General features: G+C 34.3%; 4 protein-coding genes across 5 annotated transcripts; 1 reads left to right on the top strand and 3 right to left on the bottom strand.

Annotated features, from left to right (window-relative positions):
• Positions 1-124: 124 nt before the first annotated feature.
• Positions 125-1,116, bottom strand: LOC120340892 (phosphoglycerate mutase 2-like). Its single transcript, XM_039409279.2, has one exon. It carries the CDS (start codon positions 1,072-1,074, stop codon positions 310-312), a length of 765 nt encoding a protein of 254 aa, XP_039265213.2. The 5' UTR covers positions 1,075-1,116; the 3' UTR covers positions 125-309.
• A 1,265-nt stretch (positions 1,117-2,381) lies between these two features.
• On the top strand, positions 2,382-16,915 carry LOC120340889 (centrosomal protein of 89 kDa-like). 2 transcript variants are annotated; one of them, XM_078119737.1, is made up of 18 exons: positions 2,382-3,370; positions 5,549-5,717; positions 6,106-6,191; positions 6,690-6,798; positions 7,357-7,412; positions 7,803-7,859; positions 8,109-8,271; positions 10,858-11,013; positions 11,327-11,511; positions 12,351-12,443; positions 13,082-13,104; positions 13,550-13,665; positions 14,237-14,417; positions 14,656-14,719; positions 14,814-14,917; positions 15,230-15,461; positions 15,690-15,859; positions 16,358-16,915. In XM_078119737.1, the coding sequence occupies exons 1-18, from the start codon at positions 3,338-3,340 to the stop codon at positions 16,452-16,454; spliced, it is 2,094 nt and encodes a 697-aa protein (XP_077975863.1). In that variant the 5' UTR covers positions 2,382-3,337; the 3' UTR covers positions 16,455-16,915. The 2 variants fall into 2 exon arrangements, with proteins under 2 accessions (XP_077975863.1, XP_039265209.2); XM_039409275.2 differs by having other exon boundaries at positions 2,387-3,370; positions 8,106-8,271.
• On the bottom strand, positions 8,338-10,826 carry LOC120340893 (cytochrome P450 2B19-like). The gene has a single exon (XM_039409282.2). It carries the CDS (start codon positions 9,765-9,767, stop codon positions 9,045-9,047), a length of 723 nt encoding a protein of 240 aa, XP_039265216.2. The 5' UTR covers positions 9,768-10,826; the 3' UTR covers positions 8,338-9,044.
• Positions 16,916-17,017: 102 nt separating the features above from the next.
• Positions 17,018-18,986, bottom strand: LOC120340891 (transforming growth factor beta regulator 1-like). Its single transcript, XM_039409277.2, has one exon. It carries the CDS (start codon positions 18,225-18,227, stop codon positions 17,283-17,285), a length of 945 nt encoding a protein of 314 aa, XP_039265211.2. The 5' UTR covers positions 18,228-18,986; the 3' UTR covers positions 17,018-17,282.
• Positions 18,987-19,420: the final 434 nt, after the last annotated feature.

Here is a 19,420-nt window from a genome sequence, read left to right as displayed (position 1 = left end):
TGAACTAATCTAGGACAATTGTACTTTGTAGGAAATATTGCTGTCTGTCCATGACCTTTGAATAGATGTGATCTTAGGATAACTCCCTGTAATCCCTAGAAAATGTGTTATTCTGACAAAAGTATTTAACATTGAAATATATATTCACACACAAAACTCCATTTAGAATACAGCAATACTTGAAAATTATAAAGGAAAAATTTTGTTGAAATGAGTTTTACAGATATTATCATTTACTGTGAACTTATCGAGAGAAAAAAATGGCAGAACTGGTTAATACAAATACACAGTGCTTTTTGCAAAGAATTATTATTTTTTAGATTGTCCTTGTGCTGCAACTGATTCCATAGCTTTTTTCACAGTCTCTTCGTCACCTAGAAATTGCATTGAAACGATGGGTTTCATGTTCTCATCAAGCTCATAAATGAATGGAATTCCAGTAGGAAGGTTCAATGCCATTATTTCCTCATCTGACATGTTGTCCAAGTGCTTCACGATTCCTCTCAGACTGTTTCCATGGGCAGAAATAATGATTTTCTTTCCAGCTTTGATCTGTGGAACTATTTCATTATTCCAGAAAGGTAGGGTTCTCTTTATTGTTAATTCTAAACTTTCACACATAGGCATTTCTCCATTTGGTACATCCTTGTATCTTTTATCCTCCGCAATTATGCTGTAGTAGGGGTGGCTTGTGTCCATCGGAGGTGGAGGAGTAGCAAAACTTCGTCGCCATATTTTAACTTGTTCTTCTCCATGCTTTTCAGCCGTTTCAGCTTTATTCAATCCAGTTAGTCCTCCATAGTGACGTTCATTTAATCTCCATGTGTGTTTGATCGGAATATCGGTTTGTCCTAGTTTTTTCAGAGCCATATCGAGAGTTTCTTCAGCCCTTTTTAAGACTGATGTATATGCTAGGTCAAAAGATAATCCTTCCTTTTTGAGTGCTTCTCCAGCAGCATTGGCCTCTGCTACTCCTTTCTCACTTAAATCAGCATCAAACCATCCACAAAATTTATTTTCTTTATTCCATTCACTTTCTCCATGTCTTACCATAACAATCTTGTAAGAAGCCATCCTTAAACTTATTTGTATTATCTAAAATACAGATTGAGAAACATCCCATTGTAAAAATTATGATTAGCAAGCCAAGTGTGTCAAGGAATTGTGCGAAATAAATGACAGGACACTAGACATTTTTCGACATAGCCTTCTTAATCTACTGACGTGATCTATTGTTGTAGATTTTATCTCTACACCAGTGGTTTTCAATCTTTTGGATGGAACAGAACCCTAATGTGTAATGAAACATTCCAGTAGCTCGAGGAACCCCTGTACAATAGTTTAATTTGAATGACTTTTATTATCGTCTGAATTGTATAAACTATGAACATATTATAATCAAACCTAATACTGGTAAAGCAAAATGATTCTGAAAGTGTGTCATGTTTATAAGAATTGCAAACCTAATAGGTATTTGATATAAATACTATACTGTTCGTTCCCAATGGAAACTTGCGAAACCCCTGGGCTCTTCTGCCAGAACCCTAGGGTGCCGCAGAACCCCGGTTGGAAACCACTGCGCTATACAATGATGAGCCAAAAATGACAGAATCAAGTAAATTGGCATAGAGACTATTCTGCTATTAGATACAATAGAAATGATATTATTGTAATGAATGACAGATCCCTTTATATTCAATTACAGACAGATTAACTGTACCTTGGAAATATTTATACACTTACAAGATTCATCATTCATGCATACTAAGCACTGAAGCATGTGATGTGTAAGCACAGTCTGGAAATCTAGCATTAAATATCTGAATAAGATTTGACAGTTTAAGGGACTATGAAGAAATCTAATGGCAGAATAGAGTTTTAGAATTATCAGACCCCAATACCAGAATAATCGTAAATAAATGTAGTTACTGGTAGATATGTAGATAGTTAACTCAACATTCAGACATTACAATCAATCACAAAGTTACATTTTTATTTGTTTATCAAAGGTTTTTAGAGAGAAAACACTTTAAATTATTTGAAGGTCTTTCATTTTCGGTACTACCTACTGTCATTAACAGTTAGCCTCGCCCTTCCTTTGAAAGCAGGGGAATTTCCCATGAGACATGAATCGAATCAGCGAATCAAATTACACGATTACCGGTACACAATCTACTAATCTATATTATTACACACTGATATAGATATACTAGTTTATAATTATCAAGTTACAGTATACCTTCGCGACAATACGATCGAACTAGTCTTGACGATCAATTTCCGCCTGACTTAAGTACTAAGACAAGCGCGACCTATAGCTAAACGTGCCAACATTCAACGTGCAAAAAGTCACGTCCTTGTCTGCATTCCGCTGTTTCACCTTCGCGGCGTTCGCACCTTTTCATCATGTAGGAGCAAGGCATATACCAACTGGCCTCAATTCGACAGTATATAAGATTTAACATATTCATAAGGAGGATATGAAGAGAAAGAGAAATATGGACTACGTATTACCATTCAATTTTTATTCGAAGTATTGGAAAACACTTCAGATTCGGAATTGTTGGAAGCTGCATGGTCACAAGCTCACAACCTCGCGCAATAAATTATATATAACGCCAATATTTATTATGTCATTATTATGTCATAATCGACTGTACAGCTGTATCTGTTTGTTTCGAATTTGTGCATCCATTGGAGGTTTTCATGGCCTTTAATCCCAAGAAAATTCTTTCTTTGCAAATTTTCATTTTTAGAGTGATTTCGCGAATTTTGATCCTTGAATGCTTGAATCATCTTTTTATTCAAAACATTCAACAACATGTTCTTTAAAAGTGCACCATTGCTTGTTTTCTGGTTCTCTCTCTCCCTCTACCATAGCTATTCCTGGAGTAATTTTCGACTACTGCAATTGAACTACAACTCCTAGGAAAACAAAATGATTATTGAGTAATTTGATTCATGCATTTCCGAAAACAAATAACATGCAAAAACGAGGTAATGTTTACAACCATGTCTGAAAACTTGGCCGAATGAAAAAAGTGTCTAAGCAGTTGCAGTATGTCTATTGTTACGTCAATTTAGGCATCTTGCTGATTAGCCAATGTTACGGAAGTAAACAAAAAAGTCAATGTTCGGGAGACCGTAACCATGATTTTTTTCTAAGCAACCGCTTGATTTAGAATTGCTTGTGTGTTCGTAACTGAGCAACATACGTCAACAGGCTTGTTCGCCGGCTTTGATTTAGCTATGCATTCGTAAGTTTCGATATTTCGCTTCTTTCGCAAAACTTTTTTTCGCAATGAAATGAATATTATGTCATAAAAAGTATTGAAGTATGTCGCAACGTAATAAAAAAACGAAATCTCTGGTAAGTTTCTGGTAAATACTGAATCATTTGCTCGTATCTTTTAGAGTTTTAGACGACCGGTAGCGGCATGTATTGATTTCATGTAGATTACTATCTAGATAGGGTCTCGTGCAGTTTCGTACCTAGGATAGGATAGGATTTACATATTTATCCCGGGGGAGAGGAAAGCCGATAAGACGGCTTATCCATATGGCGAACCACGGCCTCTCGTCCGGTTACCATTCCAAGTCGGGTATGGGATTAGTTTTACTGCAGTACTGTATTGTTTGTTTTCGGAAGCATGGACTTGGTGGTGGAGGAAGCCGTAACCGACCAGCGGTTCTGTGAACCACCCAACGACGGCGAGGAGACCAGCAATCTTCTCGCACATAACCATCCCTGCATGAGATTCGAACCTGCGAACCCACGCAGAGTGATTAGAGGTGCGGTGGCGAGCGTATTCCTAACGCTTAGCCTGTTGAGCCACACCGCCGCGCCTGAGCCACACCGCCGCGCCACCTGACGTACTTCTAGTGGACGTAGCATAATAATTTTTTGATATGTCAATCCTAACCCCCATCTGACTACGCCATCCAAAAATTACATCACTACGACATCACAATCTCGTCATAGAGCTTGCCAAATATAGTATGATCGCCCAAAATAGGATTAGCGCCCACGATAAAGAACTGACTGACGTTATCCGATCTCTCTCCTATTGGAATCGTTGCGACGAGAAAACGAGAGAAATAACTGTTCGATTTTGGGTGCTCGTTTGCACGTCTTGGATGGCAGTTCATATAGTTTGAAAGGCTCTATTACGTCACTGTGATGTCGTAATGACGTAATTTTTGAATGGTGTAGTCAGGTGGGGGTTAGGATTGATACGTGAAAAAATTGTCATGCTACGTCCACTAGAAGTATGTTAGGTACGAAACTACATGAGACCCTTTAGACAGACCTGTTTTCGGCTGTTGACTATATCACTGTTTTGCTATACCGGTAATCCTATCAACTGAGTTTAGGGGTTGGTAGGACATGGCTACTACCGGTACTGAATTCTGCCATACTGCCATATGAAATGCTTGGTAGGTACAGGTACGGTAACGTCCTGCTCTTCTGATTCTGACCTTAGTAATGCCTGTAGTGGTAAACATTCACGGAGAACTCTGTTAACAGATGAGATATGAGTATTCAAATTTGTTTTAGAGGCAGTAGCCTAAAGGCTTATCATACAACGAACCTTGACAACTCAAGTGTCAGTTTAAAAATGATATCAAATGTTTTGAAAAGAAAATGTTGATTATTTTTGTGCTTCAAGTTTTTATTTCATGTAACTATAGTAAATTTTGTAAATATAAAGTAATTTAAAAGCAGATTTCCCTTGCTCTAAATTGTTGCACCACAACAAAACTCTTATTACAGTATTACAACAATTAGAATCAAGTCAACCATTGGCCATCAAAGCTCTGAATTTTCCTTGCGCTTTAGTCGTTCAAGGCACGATTGAACTTCTTGTATTGATGTTATAGATGGCTGGTTCTAGCGGTAAGGAAAAGTAAGGGAATACTTCGTGTGCCATAATGATGGTGTAATTCGTAAAATATGCTCATCACATCATTATTAGGTCAAAAGGTTTCGCTGATTAAAAAAAAAACACCAGTAAATCGTAGAGCTTTAACACTGATAATTTCTAACATAAGGCGTTGAAAATCACCTCAGTGATGCACAAAGAAAGGTGTAAATGTACTTTTTATGCAATTTTTTGTCATCATTGCATGAGTTTAACATTTTGTTATAGAATTTATTTCTTTTGCAAGAAAAACACAGCATTCTCAGAGTCTTGCTTGTTACTTGTAGCCATCTTTTCAAGTTAGGAAACATTGGTATCGGCATATCTGCCTAGTTTTCGAAAACTATCGGCATCGGTTTTATGAGGCAGTATCGGTCGGGCCCTATTTACAATTGGTTTAATGTTTTCCGAATGTCAAAATAAATTGTAGTGTAAGTGAAATTCTATGCAAAATGCTTGTCATGTGTATGAATAATGGTGGATTTCTGCTTGTCTTTTTTGAAGATTATGGTCTGGTGCTTGTTTAACCTGGAAGCTTCCTTGTTCATGCTAAATATGCATCCTGAATATACTAGTAATAGTTAATTAGGAAAACCTTAATTTATTGATTTCATTTTATTTTCTAGGATCATATTGGAACTGCTTTAGTCCCTCCTGTTGCTTTTGCAGCTGTTCCAAATACTCCGCCACCAACTCCTCCTACTCCATCAAGAAGTATGAAGTTTTGGAAGAAACGGAAGAAGACGCCGAGTCCTTCACCAATTCTCCCGGTATTAATGGGAATCAACAGGACAGGTAAGCTCAGACAAAGTAATAAAAATAAATTTATAGCATTCAGATTATGGTGATATCCTTGTAGAAGCTTGGTGGTACCAGAAGCAAAAGTACTATTGGATCTCTACACAAAATCTCTATGGATTGAAGTGGATATAGTGATTGAATGTTTCACATGAGAAAACTATGGCTGATGAATATAATAAATTCTATGATATGCCGCAAAGTGAAATATACCTATTTTAGAACAGCAATTTATTTATGGCTTTTTAAAAACAAGTCTTCATTTATGGATATGGAATACTTGAGCTGCTTTCGAAAATTTTATTTTTTTTTAGAAGTTTATAGTAGGTAATTTGACATAGTGCTTTCATTAGAATAATATATGCAATATCATTTTAATTATTAGCGAGAGCAGTTGGTTTAAGTTTTGCTGAATCATCAAGTGCAAGAAGTTCACCAGATCGTAGTTCTCAGATTCCAGATGTTTCAATGGTAAGTTGATTTGGGTTTAAATAACTGCAATGATCAAAGTGCTATAGCTAGTAGAATCTGTAAAATGTTACTACCTGGCTTTGTGATAGGATGGTTCATGTTACTGCCGAGCAATCATGGCGGAACTGATACAAATATTTCCATACCCTACATCAAACAAGAGGTTGGGGTCCACCATACTATTAAACTGCCATATCAGCTTTTTACTGAATATCAAAATCTACCACAGCATTGACTGCTCTGTTATTTCACCACACACATGCATCCCAGTTAATACAGTACCCTAATGGCAATGAAATTGTCTGACAACACTTTCATGGAATTATTGTATACCTTTACAACAGCAGTGTTTGGATTATTTATATTTAATTTGGAAATTAAAAAAAAAGGAGTACCATGAAAGTAATTATCTTTATTAAAGAGGTTGCACTTTTTTAAACGGCTTATAACTGCTTTGTGTGTAATTCATACAATATTTCTTATGTTGGATCTTCTTAGGACTATGAGGGAGGATATGCTTCAATTGCCACACGAGGAAGGTCAAGAAGACGAGATAACGACGGTGGAAGGGACATGGTAGTTGAAGCTCAAGTTGTTCAATCAGCAGGTAAAGTATATTTGCATATAGCTGTAGACTTCAAATTCTGTAGTCAGTCAGTCGATCATTTAGCTTGCATTTGGTTTTCATTTGTAAAAATTTTTCAGATTTTGAACTAGTAACAAATAACAAAACAACCTTTCAACTAGTAACCGAACGAGGGGCTGTGGCTTGCTATATGAATGAGCAACTTTATTGGATTTCCATGATAAATAGGAAATCATCATTCAATCCATCGTATACATTATCGTCAGTAGTAGAAAAGTGCACAATAATAATTTTATCAATACTAAATAACAAGAGTTTTAAACTTTCACTGTTGAATTGATCATGCTCTCACTAAAATCTTTCATTTTCAATCCTTGCAATGGTATCATGTTACAGTGATATCTTATATCCTGACACTTCGTAAAATAAATGCCATGCATGAATGCACACCATTGTGGTTGGTTCTAAGGCAATGACATTTATTTGAGAGAAATATACTTGTCTACGTGGAGGAATGCATGCTTGGATTGTTTCTGTTCTACCATGAACTGATAAAGATTGTATTTTCTTTTCAAATAGCACAAGACAGAATGCAAGGCAGACATGAAGATATTTATGCACGGAGTCGTAAAGGAGTGAGTATTATTGATTTTTCGTAACTTTATTGAATAAAGGTTTTAGGAAAGCATAACAAAGATTTGCAATTAACATAATGTATAGATAAACTATTTGTGGATTCTTAGCCTATTATTTGGCTTATCAGTGCTAGAATTGTCGGCTAGCGTGCGATTCTGGGCCAGAGCATTGATCAATTCATTTAAGGTGTATCAAGTTGGTAGGGTCTTTATATAAAACATACTCTGATATCTTATCAAGGGCCATGCTTGTATATGTGAAAAGGTTGGCATATTGCTATTCCTATCCATCTTGTTCTTTATACAAACTTTGAATTAAGAATTATTTGACAGTGATTCATCAAGACATTTTAAACCTGTCACAAAGTATTTTTTTCTTTCTAATATCAGAAATCATCAGGCGATGTTGCAGATACTCAAAAAAAGGGATCACCCAGAGATAAGCAGGTATTGTCTCTTATTCCATACATAGTATGTATCATTGATACACAGCTCTCGGTAAATAATAGTAATTCAAGTATTTCAATAGGGCATCAGTGTATTATTACTAATATCAAACATGATATCAGTAAAAATACAATAATATTAACATTTTAAACAATATGATAATATATAGTCAAAACAAATGTAGATAGTGTAGTAGTTATAACACTGAGTAGGTTTATTTTATATGCTTTCATATTCGCTCCGCAGAAGAGAGCTGATCCTTCTATTGGCAAAGCTGATGTTGAACAGCTAGGATATGAACTTGAAGATAAGCAACGTAGACTGGAAGAAAAAATGCAAATGCAAAACGATGAAACGAGAGAAATGGTTCGAGAAGTCATGACAAGGCAACATGAAGACTCATTGCGCCGAAGTAAGATCAATTATAATTTTGAATTAGCGAGAAAGTATTATGGTGTAACATGATCAAGTTTAGTTCATTTGATATTTAAAATACTATTAAACTGAATAATATTCATGATGAAAGATGTATTGAAAGATGAATACCGGCATATACCTTGCTTTTGTAATGCAGTGAATATTCAATAATTACTATCATTATTAACATTTACCCAAGATCATAAAATTACGCAAACAATTTAGGCTATGCTACAAGCATAAGGTACGGTAGGTTTAGAACTTAAAAATAACCAATTTTAAAAAACTATCTGTGAATCAGATAGTGACTTTACTCAAAAACGAAATTCTGTGGAATACTTCAAATTGGGGAAGCATAATGTAATATATGGGTCGCCTTCTTAAAATGACGCAAAAAGTCCTGTTCAAAGTTACACTATATGAGGTAGAGAATGACGTTTTACTATTAACAATCATGAACAATTCAAGTTTGGCGAAAAATAGACTTCAATTTCTCTGTCTCGGTTTGGCTTATAATTGAGCCCATATAATGCATCCTCTTGTATAGCTTCTTTTTTTCCTATTTGGTTATGAGCTCTGCGTGCTATTCATTTCATTCCTTGGTACAAATTTGGTACTATATTTTTGATCTTTGGTTTTGTAAATTGCTTTTCCTCATCTAAAAAACGCTCTGGGTGGAATTTTTGTGGTTCTTTAAAAGTTGCTGGATCATTATGTATGCTCCAAATATTGGGTATAACTTTTGTACCTCTACCAATGAAGAATTCATTAATTGCTCTGTCTTCTGAGGCAATGTGTGGAATAGCCAAAGGCAAAATAGTGCAATATCGAAAAAATTTCATGAATAAAAGCTTGTGTATAGTGCATTGAATCTCGGTTTGATAGAGAAGGCTCGTCAACTCCGATCACACTCTCAATTTCTTCTCTTTTTACTTTAAAAAATGCTTGAGCTACATTTTCCACTTCATTTGGATCGGCTACTGACTCTATGTCATTTATTTCTTCACCTATGTAGTCAATAAGTTCATGCATGTCATCTCGAACTTGATTCAAAGTGGCTTTAACTGGGGGTAAAATCCTCAGAAATGGTAGTATCATTCCCGCATTGAGTAACATCCCTTTCCATGGATCTGCTGTCACATTTGTTGCTGTGTACTTGAATATTTTATCATTGTTATCGTATTTCTTTCCAAGACTAATTTGACACGTTATATTGCAAAACAGTTTTAAAATATCCAAATCAAAACAATGCGGCTTACTTCGCATAGCATTCAACTTCTCTAGCCAAACATCCATTTCATTTAGAATTATCTTTTCGTATGTTCTTTTGCCAACTCCAAGAGCCCGGAAAACAGAATTACCAAATTTTCTTATTGTCTGCCAGGATTCACCACCAACAAAAACAAATCCTCTGTTTATGAATATTTGCTGAATGACGTAATTTTGTGGTCGCTCGCTGAACTTTTGTCCTTGACGAACCCTAACTTCCATTACCGCTTCATATGAATTAAGAACAGTTCAATTTTCTCTACCAACTTGGACTGATATGATTGGTCCATATTTATTAGCCCACTCGTGAAACTTGATTTCTGGTCTTCGGGTAAGAAATGGAATCACACCTAGAACAGTATTCCTCTTTGGGGCTATTCCAAGTGACACTACGGGACAATTCCAGAAATTTTGCATGTTGTTAGATTCAATATATTTTTCACATTTTCAGCTACATGTTTTGTTTCATTGTCCAATCAGTTGCTTTATTGAATATGTAAAAAATTGCACAAAAGTTACACCCAACCTTACTTGGTAGATAAAAAAAATATAGTAAAATATAGCGTGACACTACAGGACGGCAAATCCACCATGCACTAACAGTACGTTGTGTTGTGCTGTAAATTTTCGCGATGGTACAGTAGGAGCTCATAATATTTTCTGGTGCAGTAGCTGAACTACCCCTCTATGTGTTGCTCAAGTTACTTAATGTAACACTGTAAATCCATGCCAATAATGTGCATATTGTATGTGACACTACAGGACATTTTTCCACTTCGGAATAGCAGCATCTATCATCTCTTAAAATTCTGGTAATAAATCGTTAAATGGGTGAAAAAATGTTCTACAGCACTGCAAACATTTAAACTTTATTAACTTAAATCCAGTGCGTCAATTCCATATGAAATAACTGTACCACACAATCAAACACTTTGTGTCAGGAATCATCACAAAATATGTCAATTATACCAAAATTTATACATTTCAGGCCATTTTTTAAAAACCATCAAAAACCTGGGTGAAATTTTAAATTGTTCAATGAAATGAATGCAGTCCAATAAAATTCCAATGTCTTTTGATATCAAAAGTAAAAAAAAAATAATTTCACTACACTTTTTAAAACATTGATGGAATTCAACTTTTGCTTGGAATGGCCCTTGGTCCAGGTGGAGATCGCTTTGACCGTCTGTAACAGGAATATATACTGATAATTACCAAAATTACAGTTATTGAGAAATACATCCGATATATATGCAGGTAAATTAAGATATGAAGTGTCTATATAAATATTTCTCTTCTGATCTATTGTTAGGTCACAGAAGTTCTGAGATATCTTATGATCTGGATGAATTAGATGTTGATAATCAAGCATTGATGGATGAAAACAACAGATTAATCAAGAAAAATTCGGCACTTGTTGAACAAAACAAAAATCTGCATGCATTGTCAGAAGCTTTAAAACGTGCAGGTTTGTTGTATATTCTTACTTCACATAAATTTTATATCACTTTTTTATAGCCATTATACAGTCATTTCATACATCGGGCTATAAATAAGTTTGTCACATGTTCGGATCCTTGTTTAAAGTGGTGGTGTAGAAGCATTCCACCTTTAAGATGTCTTTTCAAAATACAGATAGTCTAACAATTTAAAGATATTTTAAAATTTAAACTGCTGTAACATAGAAAAATAAAAATATTTTTAAACGTGATAGAACTGTTGATCATTTGTGATTAGACTGTGAAATATAATGGGTATATTTTATTACTACATGTTTTCAGGGAAACAAGGATCTCCTAGAACTAAAGTTGAAGAAATCTTGAATGAAAATGATATTCTACGAGGAACTGTTGAACGACTTAATACTGAACTACATAAGTTTCAAGAAAAATATGGAGAACTACCTGGCAAACCTAAATCAAGACGCTCACTTTCTGATGGGTTGGAACAAAAACCAAAATGGCTGGTATGGGAACATGCAAACCTCTCTCTTTTTTGGAGTCAATAAAACATTGCTCAACAGTAGAATTAGAAGAAAATCAGAACTACAAAAAATCTTTATTTTGCTACTACTCCAGATAGGCTATGAATATTTCAACATTGCTGCGCTAAGTACCAATCAAAAGTTTCTAATATGCTTTGTTAGTATTGATCTATCTGTATATAGTAGATATTTGACATTTGAAATGCACTTTACATAAGTCATGTCAACCTTTGCATTCATTATAGACCAAGGGAGTGAAACCTACTGCCCGCGGGCCAAATGCGGCCCACAAGGAAAAATTGTGCGGCCCACGCGGAAGAGCCAGTTTTGGAAAACGTGCCCGTAAAACGAGTTTTTAATTTAGTTTGAACTGGTACATGCGAGTAATTTCAATCCTATTTCGTTGCAAATCCTACACCTCAGTCCAATTTATTATCTATGCCTATGATGTAACAATGCCCTAACAGCTAGCTTGTGCGAAGCGAACAGCACATGTCGTAAGATCAATAACCAGAATTTTTGTGTTTGCAACTACTAGAAAGCCTGTTGAAAAGGGCGTGGCTCGCGGTTTACTCAGTTGTTTGTATATGGCTCACCTGTATTAAAGGTTGCACACCCGTGTTATAGACAATATTGATTAATCTATTCAAATTATATTATTGTGATAAATAAATAAAAGTGAATAATGAACCTGTTGATCATTGCAACGATTGTTTTTTTTTAAATTGGTATTCAGATGCAGACATTTTGTTAACCCATTAAATTTATATAATTAATCGTAAAGATAAGTTTGTAAATTTATGAACTGACTTTTTTTTCAGACTGAAGTTGAATACTTGAGTCCGCTATTCACAAGTTATGATGCGCAATTGCAGGAAAAAGACAGAATTATAAAGATGCTTGGAGGAAGTCAGGTAAGTTTTTTTGTATAATTATGAAGTTTGTCTTTATTATCTGTGTAATTATCACTCAACAAAATTTCAATTGAACTAAAAAATCACATATTCTATATAGAATGATTTGAAAACAACATAAACAATAAAGTGAATCATCATATATGAGAATATTGTTAATATATTCAATGCTATGAATGACTTAGTAACGGTACAGCTAAATCACAGTAAATTTTTTTTCTGCGACTCACGTTGATGGAGTCTAATTTCAACATTGAAACACAGGCTGTAAGCAGAAAATATTACTGAATTATTGGTTGTCAAATTCTTGTGTGTTACATGATTGTTCTTGCATTACTTAATTCAAGAATTTATCACAGCAATTTTCTTGGTTGCTGTTTCACCTCTTTATCATGTCTCACTCTTTTTTCAATTCGGAATAAAAGTATTCTGAATGGTGAAGACCATTAAGACAGCATTTGTTTTCACTAAGAATTAAAATGCTGCAGCTGCAAACAATGCTGCATCTTTATCAACTTTGCATTTACTCAAACTGGACTTTACAAAAAGGAGACATTCCTTTGTGACATCAGTTTTATAAACAAAGCCCAGCATTGTCTATTAAAACTTTTTTCTCTATATACCTCTCATTTTTTCAGGGGTCAGAGGAGAAGAATAAATGGTATGTTTAATAAATACATTATATTGTTTTTCTACACTACTTCAAAATGTGATTCCAAACAGATTTATATTTTTATCTCAATCAAATAATAAGATATAGTCGGGCTGTTACTCGTAAGACAATTGAGTTTTCCCTGATGACTACCAGTTTATATTAAAACATTAACTATTGGTGTTGAGTGTCATCGTCATGAATATTCAAAATTGTTAATATTTTTAATGCTTTTCCATATTCAATTATACTTATCATACTTTATAGTTCACCACTGTGTAACTTCGTTGATATAAATTTTGGACCTGTTGAAGTATGCGCACAAAGATGGCGCACAACCTGAACTCAGGTTGTGTACCAGGTTAGGCTTCAGGTTATGCGACATCTTGGTGCGCATACTTCAGGAGCAACTAAATTTTTGTTGAAGTCAATAAAACTCACAATTTATTTCCAGGGATAATCTGTCAGAACAGAATAATTTAATGACAGAAGAAATTCAAATATTAATGCAACAGTTGGAAATGGCAAAACAAAAATCATCTGAAGCCAATAAAAGCAATGCTCGAGAAGGTAAATGACTGCATATCAGCATGGAATGATGGCCATTATTGTTCCATTTAGTTAGAAATATGTCAAAATTTTCGAAAATGTTTAAAAATGATCTCTGTTCATTTGGTCTTCCCTCCAGGTTATTGTTTTTGATAAGACATTCGCACAAATGTAGATTACATGACTCTTATCTCTTGAAGATAAAGCCAGAATAATATAACTCTGAGATAAGATTAGAGTATTAATCTATTTATTCATCATGTACTTCCAAACTTTTTTAAATTCAACAATGTTCAATCTTTAATGGAAACCTAGCTAGTGTCATGCGGAAGTCGCAACTTCACTTCTGTACAGTTTGAGTGGTTTTTAAAATGTGCATAAGTAAAAAAAATTTAAAAAAAACAACTAGAGAATTTTAGCAATAATACATTAGTTACAAAGAAAAATTCTTTCCTAAGAATGACTAAATTCCTTAATGGGCAGTAAATGTGAATAATTATAATGATAACAATCCATATGATAAAAATCTCAGTATCCATTGTGAATACAAATCTCTTTACCATTGTTAAATCGCTCATGCATTTTTTCACAGTTGCCAGACTCTCTAAAGCAGTCGCTGTAGCAGAGGCAGAAGCTGAAGTTTCAACTGAAATGGTTGCAAAACTTCAGCAAGAACTCAATGATCTCAAGAAAAACCATGAAAAGATTGTCAGTGAAAGTGCAGAGAAAATTCCTGCAAAAGAACATGTAACTGCTGTTAATGAATTAAAAGAGTAAGTTTTTGTTTTTATTGTTTCAAACATATACTATATAGCACATAATGCATTATAATTGTGCCATTCTTGTCATCAAATTTCATATAAAAATTGTCAGTTAAACCACAACAGAAATAAATTTAAAGTTTCTACTTGCATTATACTTTTTGGTTAATGTTTTTAAATTAAATGTTATATTTTACCTTGAAGTTTAACTCTTGCAATCTTCATTCAAACTCTGTATTATGCTTTAAAGGGAGATTGAATCAATTAAAGAGGCATCTCAAAAGGAGTTGTCTAATGCAATGAAAAAAATAAAGGTAAATTACAAAATTTCAACATCTAAAGATTCATGTTTAAAAAAAATTTGCGACAGCAACCTTGTCTTAATTTTTAAACTTTATATTTGTTAAGGGCATCGAGGAAGAACGAGCTGCATTAACTTTAGATATAACAGATTCAAAAATCAAGAATAAACAACTTGAAGGACAAATCAAAGCACTGACTCAAGCTTATGAGTAAGTTATATAAAACATAGACTAACTCTAGAGGTTTTGTATTTATGTAAAACTCTTATTTTAAACATATATCATATATAATATATTTCTATAAGTTAACAATTAAGTTAGTATGATACGTGGGATTGATTGATTCCAAAATTTATTCTTCAATATTAAGTTGACAAGTACTATTGTAGACAAAACAAATTGAAGACTTGGCACAGTAATTTTCATATTTGGCAAGATTGTTTTATTAATTTTGTTTGGTTTGTAGTTTGGCACCTTAAATTTGATGTTTGAAGAGTAACTAATTGTTCAAATTTTTTGTAGCAAACTTCAAGACAAATGCACTGATATGGGATCTGAACTAGAAGACTCTGACAAAAGAAATTCAGAATGTGAAGCACATTTAGCAGAAGTTTTAAGACTTGTTGATAAAACTTCAGCAGAGCGAGATGCACTTGCAGCTCTTGTTGAAAAAGAACAAAGGATGACTGAACAAGCATTGAGATCACAAATGCATGGAAAATGGGAAATGGGGAAAATGGAACAAACTGTAAAGGTATAACAGTCTTACCCAGCTTTTATGAATAATATTTAATGTTGAAGAAAGACAAGATTTAAAAATTAGATTGGAAGTCTTTTAAAGTTTCCATATTACTGTAATGACTCCATTGATGAATGCACATTGTATGTCAGTTTCCACTTGATAATCGTATAGAACATTTAAATTCGAAGCCCAACCATTCAATAATTGATTAAGCCTTATAACTCATCTTTTACCAATTAGCAATACAAAAAGCAAGCTTCTAATCAGATGAACAATATTACGGACAAGATTAGAGGTTTAGAAGAAAGTCATCAAGGAAGATTGCAAGAATATCACAGAGAAATGTCACATCTAAGAAGATTGTTACAACAAAAACAAGCAATGTTGGATGATGTTACCCATGAAAAGAGGTGAATTGTGATTTGAAAGCTCGTTCTGGTTGATCATTGAGAAACTTTCTTTTCCAATGTACAAATTAAGATTACGGGGTACACGAGGCAGGGTGCGCTTTTATGGCCATGCTCATCCTGGTATAGTTTCTCCTATTTATCCTGGCACTGAGGAAAAGCTGGTAAGGTAATTAAATAATCATATGACAAAACACAGCCTCTCATCTGGTTACCAGTCCATGTCGAGTATGGTAGTAGTCGACCAGTAATTTGTTTCAGATTACGGACTTGATGGTGGACGGGTCCACGCTGGGTAATTAGAGGTGCTATTCAAGTGTATTTCTAACACATAGTACAATGCCAACCGCGGAGCCAAATACTGAATAATGTGGAAATACAAATGTAGAATATATAATTTGAATGTTTTCTCTTCTTGATGCTAATTCAGCCTGATTGTACTTTGCTTCTTAACCTAAATGTGGTTCATTCTTGTAGTTGAACCTTTATTTGAACTTACAGATTGATGGAAAATGAATTGGAAAATGTATGGCAAGCAGCAACATCTGAGAATCGTAGAATTATGGATTCATTTTACAAAAGTAAAGTTCTGGACTGAAATCTTCATCATATATATTTTTTTACTTTTCATGCAGTACTTTTTTTTAACATTACACATCACTGGGGTTTTCTTACCATTTTTAAAGTAGCAAAATCTATTTGGCGTATTCGCAAAATCTATATTCATTCAAATACTTTTTCATATTCCCAAAGTTGCACATGCTGTAGTCATGCACTTACTCCTTGCCTGGAATCGTGAAATAAATAAAATGGCTTGTAATTAAATTCATAAATCCTCAATGTTGTGTCGAAATATTTCCCACATAGCGAATATCCAACCAATATAGTGATAGATGATGCTTATTTGGTTTTTTAAATTTTCAAACTTCTTGCTGCAGTATGAGATTTTATATTTTAATACTGTGAATAGTTTAAATATTTGTATTTGCACTGACACTTTCGTTTATATTAAATATTGCTCTAATTTGTTTTCTAGAAAACATGCTTTTATTATCTGTATATTGAATCATTCATTATTGACTTCCAACACAATAGGCGCATTTTTTAGTCTACAGTCCCACGACTATATGAAAGTACAAAATGTTCAGGTCAATTTTATTTTAGAATTGTGCAAAAAAGTAAAAAAAAGTGGTGTGGTGAAAGTTTGAGCAGAGAGTTGTAGTCAACAGTAATTTGTACAGCCTTGTAAAATTATTAGCTGTCACCCCACAACACAGAGGACTGCTATTAAGAGCAAAATTTGAAACTGCCTGCAATATTTTATAGCGACATAAAGAATGTATGCTATTCTTCCTCATTTGTCAAATATTTTCACAAATGTTTTCGACAAAACGGAAACCAATAAAGATTAAAAAACTATTTTATGCTATGACAAATCCCTTGCCCATTTCTCCAAAGCCTCTATATTAATATCAGATTGTCTTGATCTGCTTTTCCCAGTTTTCACCAAATCAGCGTTAAGGTTTTGATGACCAGCGACAGCCTGAGATGATTTGGCAGGTCGCACTACTTCAAATTTTTTCCATTCATACCCCGAGCATTCACTTGCACCAGGCAAACTTTGAATAAGGTTTTGTATAATGGGATGAGAAAGTCCGAAGAAATCATACTCACTCAAAGTGAGATTGTCAGGATTTTGAGGAGCAGCAGCTAACAAAAAAGAAGCGTAAACTTCTGATATTGATTGGCTTAAGAATGTTATTTCTGGTGCATCTTCCGGAGATATCTCAAATCTTGGACTTATGCTGTCATCAAATATTTTACATGTGTACAGACACTCGCTTTCTGGAGAAGAAATGCTGTTAAAAGATCTCGTTGAACAATAACCAACAGGGAAGATGAATTTTCTGTTATGATAATTGGGTCGATCATGAACGATTTCACCTATACTGTACACAGATAAATCCCCAATCTCAATGGGAAAAATTGGCCGGCCATTATTATCCACTTGAATAGGGTTCACCATTGTACATTTTGCTTTTTGTTGACCTGTTTTCGTTGTACCTTCACCAAATGTTTTTGAAGATTTTTTTACTTTTGTGTTTGCTGTTTTCTGAGATTTATTTCCCTTGGATGATTTCAAAGAATTAAGATTTGGTTTTTCATATTGCATAAGCTTTTTTAAAAGATATTTCCTTTCGGCTTTCACAGTGGAAATCTTGTCTTCAGTTCTTGCAATTTCTTCACACAAAGCACCATTCTGGTGCACAATTTCTATCACTGTTTTTCTCAATCGTTTGTACTTTTTTCGGTAATACTCATCATTTTTTTTAGTAGAATCACCCACATTTTCACTCATAATTTTATCCATGTCTTGATGAATAAAATAGAAAATATGTTATTAATTACTAAATTCAGAAAAAGGTATGATTTTCAGGGTCTCGTGTAGTTTCGTACTTCTAGTGGGCATAGCATAACGATTTATGCACATGTCAATCTTAACCCCCACCAAACTCAGCCATCCAAAAATTATGTCACAATCATGTCATAGAGCTTGCCAAAGTATACCTACGATCGCCCAAAATGGTATCTGCGCCAACGATAAAGAAATCAGCGATCGCTCTCATATAGTTATATCGGGATCGATGCGACGAGATAAATGGCTTGCTCGATTTCGGGTGATCGTTTGTGTGTCATAATTTTCAGATGACATAGTCAGGTGTGGTTCAAAAATGACTACCGGTACCGTATGCCACGCCAACTAGAAGCACTTGACGGCGTTTAATGAACTAGTGCCGAAGATTCTATATTAAGACTGCATTCCATCCATAGAAATCTGCACCACTTTTTAATTCACATCCACACAATGTTGCAATGCATTCGGACTTTCACTGATTACAGAACGCTGAAAATACCAACCCAACAAAACAAGGCGAGCTAACAACAGACCAACATCTGCAAAATGATTTTATGTTTATTTTCGGTATGTAATTTGACCTTTTAAACACGGGTCACCACGCACGATAGACGCTTTCCGTAATATCAAAATATGTTATTTCACATAGATATATCTGAATTTGCACAATATTATTTATAATGAATACTATATATATCTAGGCATATTGTTCACCTCCAGCAACATTGCCAAAGTATGGACCTTTCCCCGACTTTTAACCCCTGGAAAATTCTTCCTATACTTTACCATTGCAAAATTTCCGAGGCTATTTTAGGAGTGCTTTTGCGAGTTGGCGCTTGTAAAATGGAGTAGGTGTTTTAAACCATCATTATGATTCATCGCATACAACGATTTGTTTTTTTAAAGTACCGGTAAAGAATTTCAGGCTAGTCTATCACAGCTATTTCTAAACTAATTTTTATTACTGCAATTTAATTAAAACTCCTAGGAAGACAGAGTGATCATTGAATTATCTGATTTATATTTAAGTTTCCGAAACACAACTGAAAACTAACGAATAGAGTTCAAAAACGCGAAAACGAGGTAATGTTTACAACCGCGCTTGAAAATCTGTCTGAGTGAGAAAAGTGTCTGAGCGAATGCGAAAA

Source organism: Styela clava, chromosome 14, assembly GCF_964204865.1.
Source record: "Styela clava chromosome 14, kaStyClav1.hap1.2, whole genome shotgun sequence".
Lineage (NCBI taxonomy): Eukaryota > Metazoa > Chordata > Ascidiacea > Stolidobranchia > Styelidae > Styela > Styela clava.
The sequence above is the reverse complement of the archived record's forward strand: the minus strand, read 5'-3'. Positions and strand labels throughout refer to the sequence as shown.